General features: G+C 35.9%; 1 protein-coding gene across 1 annotated transcript in view; it reads left to right on the top strand.

Moving 5' to 3' along the window:
- The window catches only part of LOC121384078 (MMS19 nucleotide excision repair protein homolog), a 44,010-nt gene that overhangs the window by 16,212 nt on the left and 5,158 nt on the right, over positions 1-22,640 (top strand). Inside the window, exons 8-20 of the mRNA XM_041514300.1 lie at positions 382-543; positions 1,695-1,772; positions 7,344-7,482; positions 7,861-8,015; positions 11,439-11,517; positions 12,133-12,340; positions 13,788-13,885; positions 14,440-14,592; positions 16,041-16,290; positions 18,010-18,124; positions 19,302-19,373; positions 21,174-21,300; positions 21,662-21,828. Of these exons, the coding sequence (XP_041370234.1) occupies positions 382-543; positions 1,695-1,772; positions 7,344-7,482; positions 7,861-8,015; positions 11,439-11,517; positions 12,133-12,340; positions 13,788-13,885; positions 14,440-14,592; positions 16,041-16,290; positions 18,010-18,124; positions 19,302-19,373; positions 21,174-21,300; positions 21,662-21,828 (1,803 nt within the window). The remainder of the gene's footprint in view (positions 1-381; positions 544-1,694; positions 1,773-7,343; positions 7,483-7,860; positions 8,016-11,438; positions 11,518-12,132; positions 12,341-13,787; positions 13,886-14,439; positions 14,593-16,040; positions 16,291-18,009; positions 18,125-19,301; positions 19,374-21,173; positions 21,301-21,661; positions 21,829-22,640) is intronic.

Here is a 22,640-nt window from a genome sequence, read left to right as displayed (position 1 = left end):
TCATCACAATTTGGAGAAGAAATTTAAAAATTTTAGAATTTGTAGACAAAAATATTTTAAATAATCTGTGTGTGTGTGTGTGTCAAATATTTTACTTTTAAAGTTTAATTTTGTTACTTTTGCAAATCTATGATCATTGTGTTAAAAGGTTCTGAACTACAATAATTCGATTATATGATGAATTCAGTGTTTCAAATGATAATTTGTGACACATTATTAGTCAAACATAATATATTACATTAACATTAATAAACAGCCAATAATTTAATATTTTTGAAAAAATGAAAGAGAGAGCTACCTTTTTTGTTCTATGTATGACTGCTTTCACACATTTTTAAAATGTGTTTCTATATCACCAGTGTTTTAATGTGTTTTGTCCAGCCAGTCAGTGATTCAAATAAGATAACAAGAGAAGACCTCATCGTGGCATTGCGTGGATGTCTGGCCGCTTCATCCAAATTTGCTCCATTTTGCTTGCCCCTGATCCTTGAGAAACTGTCGTCTGATGTCCAGAGTGCCAAAATTGATTCCTTGCAGACACTGGTATTATTTGGTTTTACCTAATTTGCTTACTGGTTAGTTAGTATGAAGTGTCATTGGACAGAGTTAGCTCTGTCATCGCCCTATTTTAGCTTTAATTTGACAAAATAATTTATGTAATGATTTCTTGGAAAATAACTGGATTTCTGCTATTTTTTAAGTTTTAATACATGATTCGGTCAAATCTGCACACACACAGCTAGCCCTATTTGTTTTATCTTGGTTAGTTATTGTTTCAATTGATTTAGCTCATGGTTTTTGTTGTTTTGGTTGGGGTTTTTAGCTTGTGATTACTACTAGATTTCTTTTACATCATGGTTGTTGCCATTATAGTTTAAACATGTAGACTGGATTTTATATCTATGGAATAAATGATATGTTATTTGTGTTACTGTATACATGTGTGGGTTTTAAATAACACACACACACACACACACACACACACACACACACACACGCGCTAAAATGCATAATTTATTAACGCAACTTGCAAATGTCACTTTTAAAGATCACTGCAAACAGAAAATGCTGAGTTGTTTTCACAGAATTTAAACTTTAAACTTAGCTCACATCAACCAAACAACAGCAGTTAGCATTTGTTTTGACAGTCAAGCCAGTGGAAGCTAACCATTTGTGTTAGTAGTAATTTCCTCCACTTTCTATGTAGAGCACCACAGAAATGACAAAGTGTTGAGCTAACATAGTACACTGGCGTAGGAAGTTGGGGGGGGGGGGAGGCGTGTGCCCCCCACTTTGTAGCAGCAGTGATGGTTTATATATATTTATACATGTGTGTGTGTGTGTGTGTGTGTGTGTGTGTGTGTGTGCACCCACACTTTTTGGCACCTTCCTACATCCATATAGTACACTTATGAACAATAACATTAATTTATAGACTGTCCTTTCACTTGTTCAGAATACATTCTTTTTACATATGTGTTATCTTGTCCATTACATGACTACCTTCTAATGGCATACAATAGAACTTTCATTCTAATACTAAAGTAATAGATGCACATGTTTGGTTGCATTTTATAAAATTCTAGCATGCTTTCAGAATTTCTTAATTAATATTTGTTTTTAGATGTATATTTAAAAACAGGTCTTTCAGCAGATTTTGTTTTGTGGGTAACAGGTAATGTTTGTACTTACAGGCTGTCTGCGCAGAAGTTTATGGATCCGACTGTTTAAAAGAATTTCTTGGTTCACTGTTCTCGTGTATCAAGAGAGAGGTAACCTCTACTGTTACTAGTTATGTGCAGTATTGACTGCACCAGTTTATTATTATCATTTGATAGTTACGTAAATAATATTTATTGCAATATATCTAATTTGAAAGTGGTGCCGGATATAGCCCATTAGTAAAACACTCGCCTGATGTGCAGTCGGTCTGGGATCAATCCCCATCAGTGGGCCCATTGAGCTATTGCTCATTCCAATCAGTGCTCCAACTTTTATATAAAGGCTGTTGTATGTACTATGTTGTCTGTGGGATGTTGCATGTAAAAGATATCTTGCTGCTAATCGAAAAGAGTAGCCCATGGAGTAGTGGCACAGGTTTCGTCTCTTATTATCTCAGTGGTCTTAGCCATATATGTCCAATGCCATATAACTAGTTAAAAATGAGTTGAGTGTATAATTAAATAAAAAAAATTCTTCTCTGTTTTTTTCTTTTTGTTTTCAAAGATACATTTGGAACTTTCACAAAGGATCTCATGGTTTCTTTGGTATCTTTGCATAATTGTGAAAAAGGAAGGTACAGAAATTACCAAAATAAAGTTTGGTACTTACAGTTGATTCCTATCTCTGAAGGTTTACCGTATTTTTCAGCATATAAGCCAGTACGTTTTTACTGTGAATTGCATGGTGCGGTTTATAAAACTCTGCACATTATTTATGAATTTTATGGTAACCGCCGTGCGTATAAACCACACTTTTTTTTTTCTTTGTTATAATAATATAGCATACCAAATGACTGGGACTGAAGTATTACTATGGAATGGCCCTTTATTAATAGTCTAGTCAGGCTAGAAACAATTCAACACTTGTGTATGGTTATACTTATGGTGTCAAAAATAGATTCAACCGCAAAGTTTCTTAGTTTGATTTCTGTAACATTTATTGTTAGTAGTGCATCAGATATGTTTATTTGATATTATTATGATATGATTTGCCTCATATTATACAAAGTAATATTGTTATAGTTTGTAGCAAAGCCAGTGGCATCATAAACAATGTCACATGACATAATTACAATGTCATGGCCATTTACGGCCAATTGCAAAAGCCGGACCTTAACAATGACATGAAAACAGTTTCTTGATATCTGTAATGCCTCTGTTTGTTACCTGTTTGTAATGTTTTTAATTAATATGTCAGATTTTAAGTTCAGTACGAAGCAATCGGAGTACCTGTAATGTTTTTATTACATGACAACATTCCCAATCTAATTAGCCCGCTAATTTATACAGAGCATTACGTTGTTGTATTTCATTATATTACCTGTAATTATATATATATATTATAAATATATAATTCTCGACAAATAATTTTTTTAAAAGGCTGTCGTTTAAAAGTTATAAAACAATTGATTGAAACTAAACGATCAACAGGACCGTGCTTAGTTTCGGTTCACTGCCACTGGCCTATATATCCAGCTTGACCCGACCTCATTTGAATATGTAATTTTTGCACACGTCATGCTAGTTAGGTTACAAAGAAACACGTGTAATCAATTGAGTACTAATAATTTTTACTTGTGCATCTTTTTTGGTTCATGCTTTGTAATCAAACTGGAACAAATAAAATGTTATCATCTATTTCTTTTTTTCTTTGCTACTAATGCAAGATTACGAACAATGCATTACCAAGTTCTTGTTCATATTTTCGTAAAAATAGCGGGATTTGTCAATGGTGTGTTTGTTTACGAAACTTAATCATTACATGAAATGAAACTGAACGCAACACAATCAACAATTATTTATTGTTTGAATTTAGGGGAGAATGGATCTCTTTATTATTATTAAATACAAACAATAATTAACTGTAATTAAGTTTGTGGCTTTATTGTAACTGCGGCTTATTTAAAGTTGTGGTTTATGTACGGATGAAGGTCGGAACTTGGTCTAAAACCAAGGGGTGTGGTTTATACACCAGTGCGTGTAATAGGCCAGAAAATACGGTAAATAATAAATGTCCGACTTGTATACTACTCAAAAGAATTTAAGGGTCAGACGATATTTTCGACATTATTTTCTGAATGTCAATTATATTAGCTAGACCATAATGTCACGCATGGTATTATTCCATTTTGACGAAAGTGGGTCTAAGCAACCCATAAATGAATTAAAATCCACTGTCATTGACACTGTCGACTAGTTCTAATGGCGAAAACATGTTTACATTTGCACGTAAATTAGGGCGAAAGCGAAAGGTCTGCTAAGTGCCCATAACTTGCTTTTTCACAAAGCGCTTCATTTGCATGCTTTGCATGTGTATTCCATGTTCCCAATGCTGAATTTCCATATAATTGGAGCTTGCGTTCGTGTACGGTGCACACTCCAAATTTGACAATGGTATGACGTCAACTGACTATCGAAGATCGAGGAAGGGCTATTGCTTGGCTTCAGGATGGCAATACGCAAAGAAATGTTGCTCTGAGACTTGGTGTCAGTCAGAGTGTCGTTGGCCGACTGTGGCAACGGTACCAAGCAACGAATTCTGTTCGAAATCGTCCACGTTCGGGAAGACCCCGAAGCACTACAAATAGAGAGGACCGCTACATCACCAATATGGCTCTACATCAATGCACAACCACTGCACGCCGATTACGTGACAATCTGCGGACTGCGACTGGAACTCGAGTGTCTCATCTAACCATACGCAATCGTCTGAGAGCCAATAATCTACGCTGCCGTCGCCAGGCTGTTCGACCACCACTCCTACCACGTCACAGAACGGCCAGACATCACTGGTGCACACTTCATCTGCGGTGGCAACGTGTTCAGTGGGGTCGAGTGATGTTCACTGATGAGTCCAGGTTTAGTCTCCAGTTCAACGACGGTTGGGTTCGTGTCTACAGACGTCCTGGGGAGCGCTTCGCTGACGTTAATGTTAGACAACGTCACCGGTTCGTGGTAGCGTCATGGTGTGGGGCGGCATCTCTATCCACCACTGGACCCCCCTCTATGTGGTGGATGGCAATCTGAATGGAATCCGCTATCTGAATGAGATTATCCGGCCGTTGGTTCTCCCAGGCCTTCGGCAGATTGGCGGCGGGGCAGTTCTGCAGGATGACAATGCCAGACCCCACCGCGCCAGGGTGGTAACGGACTTTCTCAGACAACAAGGTATCGCCAGGATGGATTGGCCAGCATATTCGCCTGACTTGGCCCCAATAGAGTACGCCTGGGACTAATTAGGCAGGAGAGTTCGGGATAACCATGCCCCTCCGGCCAACCTTCATGATCTGGGTCAACTTCTTATGGCAGAGTGGCAGGCCATTCCCCAAGAGTTCTTCAGACGTCTGATCAACAGCATGAGGCAACGAAGTGTCGAGTGTATTCGCGCCAGGGGTGGATTCACACACTATTAAACAAATGTTCTAATGTGTAAAATCCATGTTTGACAACCTTCAACTTTGACAGCATGTCATGTGACTTTCTTGTATACAGTGATGTTTATTTGTGGTTTTTTGTAAATATGGAACAATAAATTAAATTTTTGGTGTAGTTTACATCATCAATCTAATACACTCTGAAACTTATTTGGTTATAAATTTTTGACCCTTAAATTCTTTTGAGTAGTATATTATATATTGGTTTTATTTTGTTAAAAGTTGTCCTCAAAACACTACTGATGCTGATGTAAACAATATAACATGATACAGTGAATTAATTTTGCAATAAAATGTGATGAAGAAATTCTCATGATGCCCATCCAGTTGAAAATATCTTTAAGTTTGTATCAAATGGATATGTTGCACTTTGATCTAATCCGTCCCACTAGAATGTAATACATCCTATAAAAATGTTAAACATCTCACCAGAATGTAATACATTCCACTAGAATGTAATAAATCCTATAAAATGTTAAACATCTCACCAGAATGTAATACATTCCACTAGAATGTAATATATCCTTAATATATTCCACTAGAATGTAATACATCCTATAAATGTTAAACAGCTCACCAGAATGTAATCCTTTCCACTAGAATGTAACACATCCTATAAAATGTTAAACATCTTACCAGAATGTAATGCATTCCATTAGAATGTAATACATCCCTATAAAATGTTAAACATCTCACCAGAATATAATACCTCCCACTAGAATATATATATGTCTCACTTGAATGTAATACATCCCATTGTACCTTTTCATCATATGATATCATTTACTTTGAACATCTTTTTCACTGGTGTCCATTATTAAAAAACATTTCACTGTTGTATTTGTCAATTTGAATATTCAGCAAGGTTTTTTATATTAATTTGCACAGGTACAAGCTAATACTTGCTATGTTTTTTTAAAAACAGCAGTCTTGAATGCAACATGTCATGCAGAGGATATAATTTGAATTTATAACAATTTAATTTGTACTGTATTAAATTTGGAGAAAAGTAAGGAAGAAGCCTCTTAATACTGTTTTTTCTAACTGTTATGCACTTCGTTACGACCTGCATTGTATTGTTACATACAGTTCATTGAGATCTAATTCCCATGGACTATAAATAAATCCACAGAAATTTACATGTACAAAAATAAATGTGGATTGCAGGATCTCTCACCAGGGATAACTAGTACATCAGGAGCAGCCTATTTGGTGGCAGTAGGTTTTCTTTCTTTCTGTCTCTAGACCAGGCACTGGCATAGGAAAAGGGGTGGTGGCATGTGCCCCCTACTTTTAAGCAGTAGCGATGGTTTTTATATATTTATACATGTATTTATATGTGTGTGTGTGCCCCACACTTTTTGGCACCTTCCTACGCCCATGTCAGGGTTTTTTCTTGTTTACCACAACTGGTGAAAGGCTGTGGTATGTGCTTTCCTGTCTGTGAGAAAGTGCATATAAAAGATTCCTTGCTGCTAATGGAAAAATGTAGCAGGTTTCCTCTGATAACTACATGTCAGAATTACCAAATGTTTGACATCCAATAGACAATAATTAATTAATCAATGTGCTCTAGACACAAAATAACCGTATATTAGACACCAAATAACTACATTAGACACCAAATAACTATATTAGACACCAAGTAACCGTATATTAGACACCAAATAACCATATATTAGACACCAAATAACTATATTAGACACCAAATAACTATATTAGATGCCAAATCACCATATATTAGACACCAAATACCTGTATATTAGACACCAAATTAAATAACCATATATTAGACACCAAATAACCATATATTAGACACCAAATAACCGTATATTAGACACCAAGTAACCATATATTAGATACCAAGTAACCATATATTAGACACCAAATAACCCTATATTAGACACCAAATAACCGTATATTAGGCACCAAATAACCGTATATTAGGCACCAAATAACCCTATATTAGACACCAAATAACCGTATATTAGACACCAAATAACCATATAGTAGACACCAAGTAACCATATAGTAGGCACCAAATAACCGTATATTAGACACCAAATAACCATATATTACACACCAAATAACCATATATTAGACACCAAATACTATATAATAGACACCAAATAGCTGTAATTTAAAAGTGTGCTGAGGTGTCACTGAATTTTTTTTCCTTTCTTTGAAGATCCTCATGTCGAGCAGTGACGAAGTGGTCACGTCTGCTCTCCAGGCCCTGAAGGCGATCGTACGAACTCTCTCTCAGGCTGTGGTGAGAAAATCAGGGAAAACATCACTTCACACATTTCTTGACGATGTTTTACAAGGTATAATAACTAATACAGTTTCCTACATTATTTTTAAACTGGCTCTTGTAATATATTTTTAACTCATCAGTACCAGTGTTTTCCTTTCATTTTAACTGCAGGTCCCTTCTTGTCAAATGAAGCAAATTGTCTTTATTTTTCGCATTTTGTTTTGGATAAAGACAGTCTGATGTTTTTAAGCTGAATATCCAAATTAACAAATAAAAGGTTTGTTGTGTGTTGCAACTGTCCATAAAACAGGGTTTCTAGAGTGAAGTATCAAGTCTTACAATATTTTAATTTTTTAAAATAAACCAGATGAGTATAATTTTCATTATGACTTCAGTTATGTTTTGTTTGGGGTATCTTGTTACTTAGATGCACTTCTCTTGCTTTCAGAGTGTAGGCGACATCTTTGTGAACCCGATCTTCGACTACTACACCCGAGTGGAAAACTGTTGTTATCGGTTGCAGAGGTGTCAGATCCTGCCTACTGTACAGTGGTCAGAGTGATCGTCCCATTGTTACTGGAGCAGTACAAATATAGAAATGCAGTATGTTGACTTTTCAGAAACCTTATTGGCTAGTCTTGAAAATTAATTCACAGGCTAGTATAACTGAAGTACAACCCCAGTTATGTTTAGAATTGCTGTTTGCTTATTACCGGGTAGTCCCCTACTGGTCCAACCGGAGAGGACTATAGGTTTCATCTCTGTCCTTCTGTCTGTCTGTGTCCATCCGTATGTATGTCTGTCCCACATATATTTTTCCGGACGTTTGTTTTTAGAATGCCTTGAGATATTGAGCTGAAATTTTGTGTAAAGCTTTATCATGTACTGTTAGGGATCAGGTTTGACTTTCATAACGATTGACCCATTTTTTAATGTAGTTCTTGCCCTTTAACTTAGGAGTTATGAAAATGTGTTTCCCGGACATTGTTTTCAGAAGGCCTTGAGATATTGACCTGAAATTTGGTATATACCTTTATCCTGTACTGTTACCGATCAAGTTTAACTTTTATGGTGAGTTACCCACTTTTCACAGGCTGAGAAGTATGTCCCTTGAATTTAGTTGATACGGGACATGTATTGCTTTAGTAGTACTCTCAGAATGCTTGTTTATCTGTTGTCTTCTAATTTAATACCTCGGTTACTTGCGATAGGAATGTTGGCTATCAGGGAAGACAATTTCTTACATGATAACAGATCAGAGCCGGCTAGACCTGTTTAATGTGTTTAGCAGTTTGGATAATGTTTCACACCTGTACAAGATAATACTTTTTTATATGCCCATCTATGATGGGTCGTATTATGGTATGGTGTTGTTCGTCAACTGTTCACTGCTTTCCATGTGCTGCTTCCAAAGGAGGCATGGCTTACACAGTCTTGAGACTCGGACATCACAGGGAGCTGACGGGACATTGACGGTTCAATTCACCACGGCAGTGCGACATTGGGCATTGACATGCTTGTCTCCGGCTTCTGAAGGGTTTTTGTTTATGTTGTTCACAACCAACGGTCATCAAGAAAACTTATGACAGCATACTTTTGCATCTTTTGCTACAGTTTCAGTTACAGCATCCGTCTTGGTTACCATATCAATTCAACGAGTTGCGGTAAACCTTGCTGCATGGTCTTCGACATGCAGCCGGTTGCAGGAATTCATCATGGTTTTCTTGCTTGCTGTCATCAGTTCGAAGATTACAAGTGTTACGGTTTGGGGCTGAAGACAGTATCCCATGACGAATATTTTGGGCTGTTCAACTGTTTGTCTGTTGATTGGTGATGTTACAAAGATATTCAGCAGGTCGATCTCTACATCCATTGGTGCCAGAAGTTTGCAACTCAATTGTCACTTCTGCGGTCTCCGGAAGTTATTAGCGCTAGGTCCGTTGAGCTATCATTCGGACAACTGCTTCGTGGAATTTCAACTGATCTGTACGTTGGCGGCCGGCAACAATCATCCAGTTGATGTCACGTGGTTCTGGGTTTTTTTTACCGCATCCGTTTCTATGGTCTATTGAGGATTATCAACCCACTATCAGTGTTCATGTACGATGCAGAGAAGATCGTCTTTTTGCTGCTTATTTAGTACCAGGCGTTGGGACTGCAATGAATACCAACTGTATGGTATTTGCGTTGTTTCACTTCAGGGTATATCGTGATTATAGTGCAGCGGACCGCTCTGCCGTAGTTGAATTTTGGCTGTTTTCCAGGATCTCTGCTCTGCTGTCTATATTATTGCATCACTGAACGACTGTCTCATGATGTGCCAGTGCAGGACAAAGTTAGCTGTTCATGTCAACTTCATACTTCAGTTCTTGCAAAGCCTCAGCTGGATTGTCAATCTCGAAGTTTTCTCCATTTTAACCTACATGTTAATAATAATAATAATAAAATCTTTAAAAAACATGTACATTGAAAAAAAGGTCAGCTCATTTTCTTTTAGGTACTACAGAGGTTGGTTTCCCGAAAACATATTGTTTTTCAGCCTTGTATAAAGTTTGTTGTAATTGATCCGAAATTTGGGCTAGTGCATTATTTTGGTGGGCTACTGGGATTTACAAACCCACTAGTCCTGTGGCTAGTGACTTTTAAAAACATTTGTTATCCCCTATATTTGGCTTAAAATGTATATAAATTGATAACATAATTTACAAATTTAATTGAATGAGTGAATGAATGAATGAATGAATGAATGAATGAATGAATGAATGAATGAATGAATGAATGAATGAATGTTTAACGACACCCAAGCACCAAAATACACATCGGCTATTGGGTGTTACAAATAGTATGTATATGAAAATTATAACTAAAGTATTATGTTCATTTGTTTTATGTATGGTGATTGTATTTTGGAGCAGTTGGCACGGTTTTAAAAATACTGGATCTTCTTTAGCATATTGTGCACAAAACACACTATTATTCAAATCTTTTTATTTGGTGATGTTCGTTGTAGTGAAATAGTCAAATTTGTACCAAGTTTGCTGTTAAAATCAGCTATCAATTCCTAAAACATTACGGGAAAATGTTTCACCTTTGTTGTCAAGTTAAGACATTTTCAGAAAGTTTGCCTTTTCATCTCAGAAATATGATCGGTTTCTAACTAACAGTTAGGGTGAGACATAATCCAGTGTTAAAGCGCTCACTTGATAGACGTTTGGTTTAGGATCGATCCCCATCAGTGGGCCAATTTGGCTATTTTTCGTTCTAGCTAGTGCATCACGACTGTATATCAAATGCCATGGTATGTGCTATCCTGTCTGTGGGATTGTGCATATAAAAGATCTGTTGCTACTAATGGAAAAATGTAGGAGGTTTCCTGTCTGAGACTATATGTCAAAATTACCAAATGATTGACATCCAGTAGCCAATGATTAATAAATCATTGTGCTCTAGTGGTGTCGTTACGCAAAACTATCTTCAACTAAGGGTTTGTTTTGTTAGTATTTTTACTGTGGGTGCACTAAAAACTGGAAATTTGAATTGGAGGAGAAGATACATTCAGTATAGCTTGTTAAGATTATTACCCTGTGATTGAGAGAGAGAGAGAGAGAGAGAGAGAGAGAGAGAGAGCGGGGGGGGACAGAGAGAGAGAGCGCGGGGGGGTGAGAGTGAGTGAGTGAGTGACAGCGGGGGGTGGGGCACAAGCATAAATATGTATTTTTAATGATATGAGTTTGTGGATTGTTTTTATAATTCTCAAATGAAGTTCACATAGTTTGTGTAGCAAGCCTGAGCATAATAATTTCTTTATTATCAGGAACACAGGTGCATAAAACATGGAAGGAAACAATGTATTTTGAAAGCCTTTTTGTAAAAAACCTGAAAATTCTACAGCAGCATTTCTGTGTTTGTAGATGGTTGTTATCAAAGTTGCATGTACCTGGGAATTTATTGTTATAATCATTGCATCTCTGTTATGCTAAATAAAAAATAAATGTTATTAATACAGCCTTCGCTTCTAATTTGTAGACACACCAGAAGAAAAGTTTAGTTGAGCTGCTTAGTCATTTTCTCGATGCTGGAGAAAAATTCACATATACTTCAGAATGTGAGTAATTTGAGAGGTTACTCTTATGATGTCTTGTCCTATTTAATTTAATTCTGCAGAGTTTTTGTTAAATAAATGTATTGATTGTGGAGTTTGGGGTGGTTGGGGTGTTTCTAAAAGCTAATTATACCTAATTATAGCCTATATTTGAGGTGTTAAACAATGTCCTTACATTCCTTATTATTATGGGCCAGGAGTGCTTGCCTGAGGTGAGATGGATTGCAGTGGGTCCTGACATTTATTTTACTTACGAGTAGACAAATATATGTCTAAAATAAGAACAAAATAAGAATAGCAGGTATTTGGTGTTGGGATGCAGCTCAGGCGTAGAAGTGTGATGCTTATAGAATCAATCATATTCAGTGGTATTTTTCCCATCCCAGCCAATGCCCCACAATTGGTACACCAAAGTCTGTGATATGTATTGTCGTCTCTATGGAAAAGCTTTATCCTATCTTTTTTTTTCTCTCGACAAAGTGTCGAAATAACCATATGTTAGACACAAAATAGCCATAGTTTAAAATGTGCTGACATATTGTTAAGCAAACATTCCTTCCATTTTCTATTCTGTGTCAAGCAAACATTCTGTTCTTTGATTTTTTAAAATTCTTTCAGCTCCCAATCCTATTGCAGACTTCAAAGCATCCATCTTGGAAAACCTTGAATCTGGTCTAAGTGATGAAAACAGTGAATTGAGGTGTTCATGTGTTCACTGTCTCACATCTCTCTTTAAACTGCCAGATGTCCTTGACCTCAGTGAGGTCAGCATGGTTGCCGAGAAACTGTCGGAAATGGTACTGAAGGACACAGATGAGGCCGTGAGGTAGTTGTGAAAAATTCTTGAAAGACACCACAGCATGTTGATTTTGCGTACTTGTCAGTACTTAGATATTTTAATTACGGGATAACTATGTTTAGTTTGACCATTTGCGGACGTTAATGCTGGTTTTAGTGTCACAAATTGAGTTTTACCAGTGGCATGTATTGGGAGTCGTTGAAACAGATATTTATGACTGTAAAACCACCACTAACGTCCACAAATGGTCAAATACAAAACCAACATTAAAGTCCGTAAATGGGCAAATACAACATAGCTTATTTTAATTCAATAAATGCATTTCTTTTTTTTAAATCATTTTAATAATAATTTTTCAGAATAAACCAAAACCTGATCATTTCTGCTGGTTTTACGGATTAGGCAACCAAATTTCACTTTATGTGCAGAGTAAATTAGAATTTTATTTTGTAATTCTTTTTCACATATTATCCATTGTTATTAAAGGAACTATCCTGTGTTTGCTGCCATTGTGACATGTTAATGACTTTGATGACTAAAATTACATATTAAAGATGTTTTCCAAGCCATATTTTACCTTCCAATAACTTCATGTGTACAAAAAAATATATATTACAGAGTCAAATGAAAATTTCCCGTAAAACTAGACCACTTGCATGGTCACTTCTTAAGTATTAGTTCAGAACAGGACCCATACTCACAAAAAGGTGTAAATTTATGACTAGCACTTAGGTCTGCCGTAGATTTACGTTTACGTGCAAGTAGCACCTTATTCTCAAAGATGGTCGTAAATGTAAACGTAACTTAGTTGGACACTCTCACCGGAGAAATAAATTTAAAAACATTAGAAACGATGGCTACCGGGTAAATAACAAATGTGCAAAATGCAATTTCGTTTGTCATCTGCCAACAATAACATCGCAAACGGCGAATCATGGCATTTTGGTATTGGTGAGGATCCGCGTTTTGGTATGAACTTGAGGACATTTCTTAAAAAGGAAAAGATAACTCAGGAGAAATTGGCCAAGTCGAAAACATCCGTTCGATCACCAACAAAAATATATTCAGTCCGTGGGCATTCGCCATCGCAAACTGCTTCAATTATTGGAAATGCTGCCAGTTTCCATAAATAATAGTAAATAACGGCGATCATGCTTGATTTATTACATACACATGACTTACGTGCAGCGTTTGTTGTAACCGGAGGCACTCTTATATTTACGTCCAACTTTACATGTAACTTACGTTTTTGTTGTTTCGTGAATAGCTCTTCAGTCGTAGATTTACGTTTACGTGTAAAACTAGGTTTACGATGTTTTGTGTATATGGGTCCTGAACGTTTCTTTTTACTTGGTCCCTCAGGTGTCTAGGTTAAAAGGGGTTCACTATACATTAATTTGAGCTAAATGTACCCCATAAACATGAGAACAATGCACTTATGAAGTTGTTTATTAATTTGTTATTTCATTTTCAGACACACAAGTACTGCCACTCTTTCAAAACTCTCCAAGACATACCCATCATTAATAAAAGAGAAAGTATTAACAAAACTCATATCTCATCTTCAAAGTGGTAAGTTTAACAGTCAATAATGTTTTTTAAATGATAATTTGTATTAACTGAAATCTTATTTTCTAAAAGTTAGATATTTGATAACAATGGAGACATATTTTTTCACTATGTGTCTGCATTGGTAACTATTTTTACCGGCCTCGGTGGCGTCGTAGTTAGGCCATCGGTCTACAGGCTGGTAGGTACTGGGTTCAGATCCCAGTCGAGGCATGGGATTTTTAATCCAGATACCGACTCCAAAAGAGTAGCCCATGTAGTGGCGACAGCGGGTTTCCTCTCAAAATCTGTGTGGTCCTTAACCATATGTCTGACGCCATATAACTGTAAATAAAAATGTGTTGAGTGCGTCATTAAATAAAACATTTCTTTCTTTCTTTGGTAACTATTTCATAGATACCCAGAATAGAATAACCTTAGTGTGAATTGTATCCAATTAAGAAGTATATTTTTTCTCTTCTGTGAAGACTGTTTTTTTTTAAATATCGTATCACCTAATCCACATAACTAGAGTTCTAATTCTTGTAGTTTTTAATTTCTTCATTTTCTAATTTCAGAGCATATGGAATGTGTATTAGTTGAAGGAAAGAGGATGTTCACACCATCGTGTGAATACATACTTACAGCCATGACCTCATTAGCAACACACGTGGAAATTGTTGAGCCTGTCTGCAAACAACTTATGTTTTGTCTTAGGCAGAGTGTATCAGGTGATTTAAAGTAAAACTGGAGGACATTTTAATTTTAACTAATCAATGTGCTCTGTTAAACAAAACAAGTTTACTTTTTTTAAATTTAAACTAATTTTGTATTGCAGTATTTTAGCTAGTGAGTGATAATTTGGGCAGAGTGTATTGGGTAATATAGAAATTAAATTGGAATTTTTAATTTGATATTATTATTTCAGTATTTTAATAAAAAAAATTGTCTTGGGTGCAATGTTAGGTAATAAAAAAATATTCTGTAAAGTAGACCGATAAACCTTGTTCATTTCCTTTCTCCCTTTTCTTCTTTTCTTTCGCTTTCAGTGTGAGTTACAATGTATTATTGTATTTTTGTAAAATGTAGAGAGAGACCTTAATATAGGCATTAGCCTGTCGGCCAATCCCAACACCATTTACTTTTACTATAATAAAATAAGTTTAAACCATGTGGACAAATCCTTTTTATTACTGATAGGAACACATTCTGTTGTCATTTGGTTTAGGAAAATTGCCAAATCATACTACACTGTGGATTTTTTTCATTCATAAGCATGGCTGGTAAACATGTCGAAACATTTTTATTTAATATTACACTGAACAAGGTAAACAATATCCTAAATTGCATTGGATCATTATTTTCCATACTTGTAAGGCTAACAGTCACCATCAGTTAAAAATAAAAGATTTTTGCCAATATTTGTTCATTTTAAAAATGAAATTTGTTGAAATGATGAAGACGAGACAATAAACTATAATTGTACTTTTACCAGTGGTAAAGTACTTGCCTGATGCATGACAGATTTAGAATCGATCTCCACCACTGGGCCAGTGGGGTTAGTTCCTGTTTCAGTCAGTGCTCCACCACTGGGCCAGTGGGGTTAGTTCCTGTTTCAGCCAGTGCTCCACCACTGGGCCAGTGGGGTTAGTTCCTGTTTCAGCCAGTGCTCCACCACTGGGCCAGTGGGGTTAGTTCCTGTTTCAGCCAGTGCTCCACCACTGGGCCAGTGGGGTTAGTTCCTGTTTCAGCCAGTGCTCCACAACTGGTTTAACAAAAGCCATGATATGTATGTCTTCTGTATGTTGTATATAAAAAAACCTCTGGCTGCTAATTGAAAGGAGTAGCTCATGGGGTGGAGATGATGGGTTTCTTCTCTCATCTGTGAAGTCCTTTACCATATGTCCTCGTCATATACATGTAAAGAAAAATCAACGTCCACTGAGGGGCTTCTAATCATGGACTCTCTGTATGAGAATCCAGTGCTCTACCAAAAGAGCTAATAGGGATATTCCCACTAGCTACTGCTAATAGGAGCATTTTATACCAACACTACTACATATATGTAAAGAAAAATGAGTGTATCTTTAAGTATGTGATAAGAAAATGTAATGCAGGTAATCTGTTGTAACTTATTAAATACTAAAAGTTTTCTTTAACCGTGATATTTACCTGGCAGGTTTAGGCGACGGTGATCAGGAATCGTCTGCACGGTCGTGTGCTGTTGTCATGTGTCTGTGTACGCTGGCTGAAACGAACCAGTCTGACAAGGACATCGTTAACTTCATATCTGAACACGTGTTGACCGACATACTCAAACTCTTACTCGATTCAGTGTCCGGGAAGCCAGAGTGTTGTGCAATAAGTGAAACACTTGTAGAGAAAGTAGCACAGCTGTTCAGAACCACTGTTTGCAGTCTGGACAGAAGGTCAGTTTTTGTTCTTATGTTTTTGGGTGGGTTTTTTTTGGGTGTGTGTGTGTTTTGTGCATTATGACGGGAATACTAATGCTTGAGTGATATCGTGACCCGTGCTTATAGCACTCGAATGATGTCACGTGCATGCAGTTTGTATGGCATTGCCATGACATTACTGTCTCAAACTCTATTAGTAAAGTAAAAAAAAATGTATTTAACGACACCACTAAAGCACATTGATTTTTTATCTTATCATCGGCTATTGGACGTCAAACATATGGTCATTCTGACACTGTTTTTTAGAGGAAACCCGCTATAGGCTACTCTTTTACGACATGCAGCAAGGGATCTTTTATTTGCGCTTCCCACAGGCAGGATAGCACAAACCATGGCCTTTGTTGAACCAGTTATGGATCACTGGTTGGTGCAAGTGGTTTACACCTACCCATTGAGCCTTGCGGAGCACTTACTCAGAGTTTGGAGTCGGTATCTGGATTAAAAATCCCATGCCTCGACTAGGATCCGAACCCAGTACCTACCAGCCTGTAGACCGATGGCCTAACCACGACGCTACCGAGACCGGCAAACTCTATTAGAGTCTTAAGTCTAAACTCTAAACGTTTTATAAGCATCAGGCCCGTTCCCATGATATCAACTGAAGACTAAACGAACTTGGTACCTCATCACCACAATTACTGAATATGTCTGTCATTTAGTATATAATTCAAACAGATTTTTTATGTATACCTCATTCTTGGTTATTACACGTTTCTTTTATTGCATTTCAATTTATTTTCTTGTTTATTTAAGTATTGACCACAATTATATTTTGGTTCTTGCAAATATTAAACCGAAAAATTATCACACTATAATCCACATAGCTTGTTCAGATTACTAGAGATCAGAGTAAGAACGCTATGACTTGTTACATGGGTTTTGCGTCGTCTGTGGGGACTTACTTGGGGAGAATATTTATTCCATCTCAAAAGTTGTTCCAGACAGTATATTATAACAGGATGTTGGTGTTGTTTTAGTAATATATTGGTATAATCATTACAGCAAACATTTAAAGTATTTTTGTTCAATGATTCCACTTTGGTTTGACATAAAAAAAAAAATTACAATTTGAAAATAACAAAAATGTAAAATTTTTATTGTCTCACCTTTACAAAGTGAAAAGGCAAACTATAGATATTAATGTTTCAACAGTGGTGTTAAAGTTTCGCATTTACATCAGGTTCTCACAAACTCAGTCCTAGGTCAGTGAAACTTGGTTTATAGTTGTACCTACGGATGTTCATAACAGGTCAGTGAAACTTGGTTTATAGTTGTACCTACGAATGTTCATAACAGGTCAGTGAAACTTGGTTTATAGTTGTACCTACGGATGTTCATAACAGGTCAGTGAAACTTGGTTTATAGTTGTATCTACGGATGATCATCACAGGTCAGTAAAAGTTGGTTTATAGTTGTACCTACGGATGTTCATAACAGGTCAGTGAAACTTGGTTTATAGTTGTACCTACGGATGTTCATAACAGTGCACAGAAAAAGGTTTATGGTATATGAGACATAATTATTGTGTGCAAATTGTAAAAACGTTGATCAAGATATAAATAAATAAGATTAAATGGGTTTGTTATCAGCAACAGAAAACACAATCTCACACCTTAAAATATGTTGCTTTTGTATTAGAAATTTGTCATTATTTTTTTTTTTTTTTTTTTTCAGGAAAACTGAAGTTCTTTTGGATATGATGATAAAACTATTTTTACTTGGTGATTTTTCTGTGTTACCTGGTTTCCCGCCTGATTCTGAGCCGTTTGGTATCTTCAAACCTTTATGTGTAAGTGTGCTATTTATTTATTTATTTATTTATTTTAGACATTGGATGTGCATACAACAGAGATGTTGATTTTTTGCAAGGTAGTTATCAAGAGAGAGTATTCCTTAAAATTAGCAGTCATGTAGCTCTTTCGATATTGTTGTATTTTTCACACAATACATAGAATGTATTCATCTGACATAGAAATTATATTGAATTGCATGGCAGTGTGCAACCTCAATTCACTATTAGAGTAGTTATGCCTGGATAAAATAGAGATATAATGTGATACTGGTATCACAGTCAACTTCCTGATATAGAGATATATTGTGACACTGGATGTCGGTATCAGTCAACTTCCTGATATAGAGATATAATGTGACACTGGATGTCGGTATCACAGTCAACTTCCTGATATACAGATATAATGTGACACTGGATGTCGGTATCACAGTCATCTTCCTGATATACAGATATAATGTGACACTGGATGTCGGTATCACAGTCAGCTTCCTGATATAGAGATATAATGTGACACTGGATGTCGGTATCACAGTCGCCTTCCTGAAATAGAGATATAATGTGACACTGGATGTCGGTATCACAGTCGCCTTCCTGAAATAGAGATATAATGTGACAATGGATGTCGGTATCACAGTGAACTTCCTGATATAGAGATATAATGTGACACTGGATGTCGGTATCACAGTGAACTTCCTGATATAGAGATATAATGTGACACTGGATGTCGGTATCACAGTCAACTTCCTGATATAGAGATATAATGTGACACCGGGTGTCCGTATCACAGTCAACTTCCTGATATAGAGATATGATGTGACACTGGGTGTCCGTATCACAGTCAACTTCCCGATACAGAGATATGATGTGACACCGGGTGTCCGTATCACAGTCAACTTCCCGATATAGAGATATTATGTGACACTGGGTGTCCGTATCACAGTCAACTTCCCGATACAGAGATATGATGTGACAAGATTTGTTGTTACCATTTATTCCTTTCCTTATTTCTTTACATCAATATAAAACTTTAAAGATCAAAGTCAAAACTTTAGCAAAATTTTCAAACTTAAACTACATGCTGTTTGTGAGACTTTATTAAAACTTTGAGTCTAGACTGTAAAGCCGGGGATAAACAGTACTATTTATTAATACTTGTTAGATATTTGTTTTTCAGACAACATACCCCTGGCAGCAGACACAGCTAATATCTATGTTTATGGCAGTCGTGTGTTCCATACCAAGGGATGTGAGTGATAGTTATGGTTTTTTCTGAATTGTACATAGTATGTGTATATTTACTGTCACTATATATTTTGTCAAGATACTGACTAGATAAATTTCTTTATTATATACATAGCAAAGAAATATACAGATCTACGGAAAACAGAGAAGTCATATCTGGTGAAAAGTCATATTTTCACTTTATTTTAGCTACAGTAAAAATATAGAAATCGTATTTACTTTTTTGTAAAAGTGCATGATTAAATTATCTCCCTTTGTCTCGTTTCTTTGTATTTAAATATGATGATTACCAATGCATCTGATCATATTTGAAAAATAAAAAAATGTAATTTAATCAACTGTACCAATAAAAAAAAGGGATACAAAGTGCAATTACGATAAAATATCTAAAACGAATTGAATACGAAGCTACATAATGATGACACAATGTAGTGTCATTGAGTGTAAGTGTAAGAATTTAACGGCGTTCGACTCGTTTTGTTTTTGTGGGAGTTTTTGAAGGATCGCTTTGTCAGGTATGTTTGCACCGCAGTATTGTTAAATAAATGTTAATAAAGATAAATTTTATTCAAATTTCTTTTTAAAAGTCTATGATCAAGTAAATTTTCTGGCAAAGTTCCATAGGAAGAAATATATCATGACGTTACGAGTTTTCGATAGAATAAGCGAAAAGATATTACCAAAAAGTGAAAGATATTGTCAAAAATTTGGAAATATGTATATAATAAATAGACCATTTCATGGTGTTTTTTCCGAATACAATTTTTATGTCAACGAGTGATGTGTGAAAACCATGTTTTCACACATCACTCGTTGACATAAAAATCGTATTTGAAAAAACCCATGAAATAGCCTCTATATATTTTTGTTTTCTGGAAATGGAAATAAATTAATGTTTAATGACACCCCAGCACCAATAATACATCAACTATTGGGTGTCGAATTTGGTTACTGGAGACTAACTCCCTGTATGAAATTAATTTAGTATTTTATGAGTGTATGAGAATGCATCTAAAAATACTCTATATTCTCTTTTGTAAATTGTTCTGTTATTTTTTAATGTGTCTGCTTGTCTATAATACTATACTTACAACACTACACTAATAAAACTGATCATCACTCTTAAGATCTGTACTTATAAAAGTATTTTGACTCAAAGACTTGATCAAAGTCATGCTGTTATATGGGTGAGTCTATTAAAGCATAGAGTCTACAGTATACAATTGTATATGCTGGGGGATAGGTTTTCAACAGTACTTAGCAACCAGTTGTTACAACACAAGTGATGTTCTAATCAAAATTACACCTAACAATTTTTAGTCATATGTTTCGTCACTGTCATTCTGACTGTCTGTCTGTCTGTCCCACTAATAGTTTTCCAGGCTGTTTTTTCGCAATACCTCAAAATATTGAGGGATCAGGTATTGCAGTACTCTCAGAATGCTTGTTTGCTTATTACTTTGCAAGTCTGTAGCCCTGGCCGTATATGACACAGCTATACACGACAGATTTGAGTATAACAACCAGGTGTTGAATAGTATGCTTCAAATGTTTTGTATTTATATAGTACATGCATTTTCTTAAGTAAATTTTTTAAAATTCATATATAGAGGGCAACTTTTATTATAATAATAGGTCATCATAGTGCTAATATTGGTTTCATGTTTTCATTGTAGGAATTTTTTTAACATGTGATAAGCAAAAAACAACAACAACTGCATATATGTTTTATTATGACTTGAGTAACCATGGAAAGACTGTTTATGACAAAACACAAAGGTACTTACTTTTTTTTTTTTTGCAGCTTGTCATTCCAGAGAGGACAAGGTTGCTGGATGCACTGTTTATCATGTCACTTGAGAACGATCACGACTACTCCAGGCTATCAGCTATCAAGTGCTATGCTGGCATTGTAAACAAGCTGCCAAATGGTTGGTAACACGGGGTCGTTTGCACACATAAAATATTTACAATGTACTGAGGCTTAAATTTGATAACCTTTGTCTATTCTTATAAAACTGGTTTTGTCATCAATCTATATGGTCTGCTGTCTTGAAATGTCAAAACAAAAAGGTTCTTGCCGTTTTTAAAAACACACTAAGTAATGTTAGAACACTGAATTGTGAATTAATCAATTTTTATGCGACCTGAATTGCATTTGCATCAAAATCACTTGAGATTATTATTGATTATTCATTTATTGGTAGATAATTGACCATTAATGTGGCAATATTTTAATTTCACTGTCAGAAACATGGAAAGAAATTCTAATTTGCTGTTTCTTTTTGCTAGATGCCGAGCTGGACATCTTGCTGTCTAACTGCCGCCAGAGACTGGTGTTTAACAACAACAACCCCGAGACGTACCACCACGGACAGCGGGCACTCGGACTGTGGGTCTGGCTCACCAAGGCTCTCGTTCTCCGTGCTCATCCCCTGGCAGCAGAGTACACTTCACAGGTAAGAAAGGGCAAGACTTCTGATCGTTCCAGCATTCAGTATATGCAGGCTTAGTGATAGTATTAGCATGCTGGAATGTTTGGAAGTCTTTCCTAAGAAACTGCTTCCAGTACAACATTGACAGTCAAAGGGAAGTCAAGGCTGACCAGCTATTTTTGACACCTGTTTTCACTAAAGGGTACTAAATGTAAAATTAAGTATTCATTAAATCTTGCAATTAATGGATATGTAGCCTATATGACATTATAATTTAAAGATTGATCATACTAAAGGAACTGTGTTATGTCAAAGTGTATGAAATACTGGGCAAGTTCCAAAACATTTCAAACCCAGATCCATCTACTAAAGGATCTTATGGTCTATTTCATTTTTATTATGTACCCTCAAAATATTTTGTAGCAGATAGCCTACCAAGTTGTTTATTTCTGGTGCTTGTTTTAGAGGTAGTCTGCACAGGGCTGTTCAAGATAAGTTTAAACATGGGGTCCACAAACATAAATATTGATTAATAATGAAAACAGAACACAGTGACTGAACTTTGGAGGAATGTTGTCATGTTGGCCTTTTGAATTAGATGCTTTTAGGAAACATCTGGAGCGTTTTGAAAAATACTACAACAGTGATCTGTTCATCAACCAACAAGGAAAGGAGCAGTTTTAGGGTAGCACCAAAATCCAGAAATCTGGAATATTTTCATTTTTCATTCTGTGACATTTAAATTTCTTTTTTTGAGTCATGACCTACCATTGACCTCGTGCACCAACTACAATAATCCTGCTGCAATACCTGGTAGTTTTTATTAATTAGGGATG

Source organism: Gigantopelta aegis, chromosome 10 (genome assembly GCF_016097555.1).
Source record: "Gigantopelta aegis isolate Gae_Host chromosome 10, Gae_host_genome, whole genome shotgun sequence".
NCBI lineage: Eukaryota > Metazoa > Mollusca > Gastropoda > Neomphalida > Peltospiridae > Gigantopelta > Gigantopelta aegis.
This window is presented reverse-complemented; position numbering and strand designations above follow the sequence as displayed.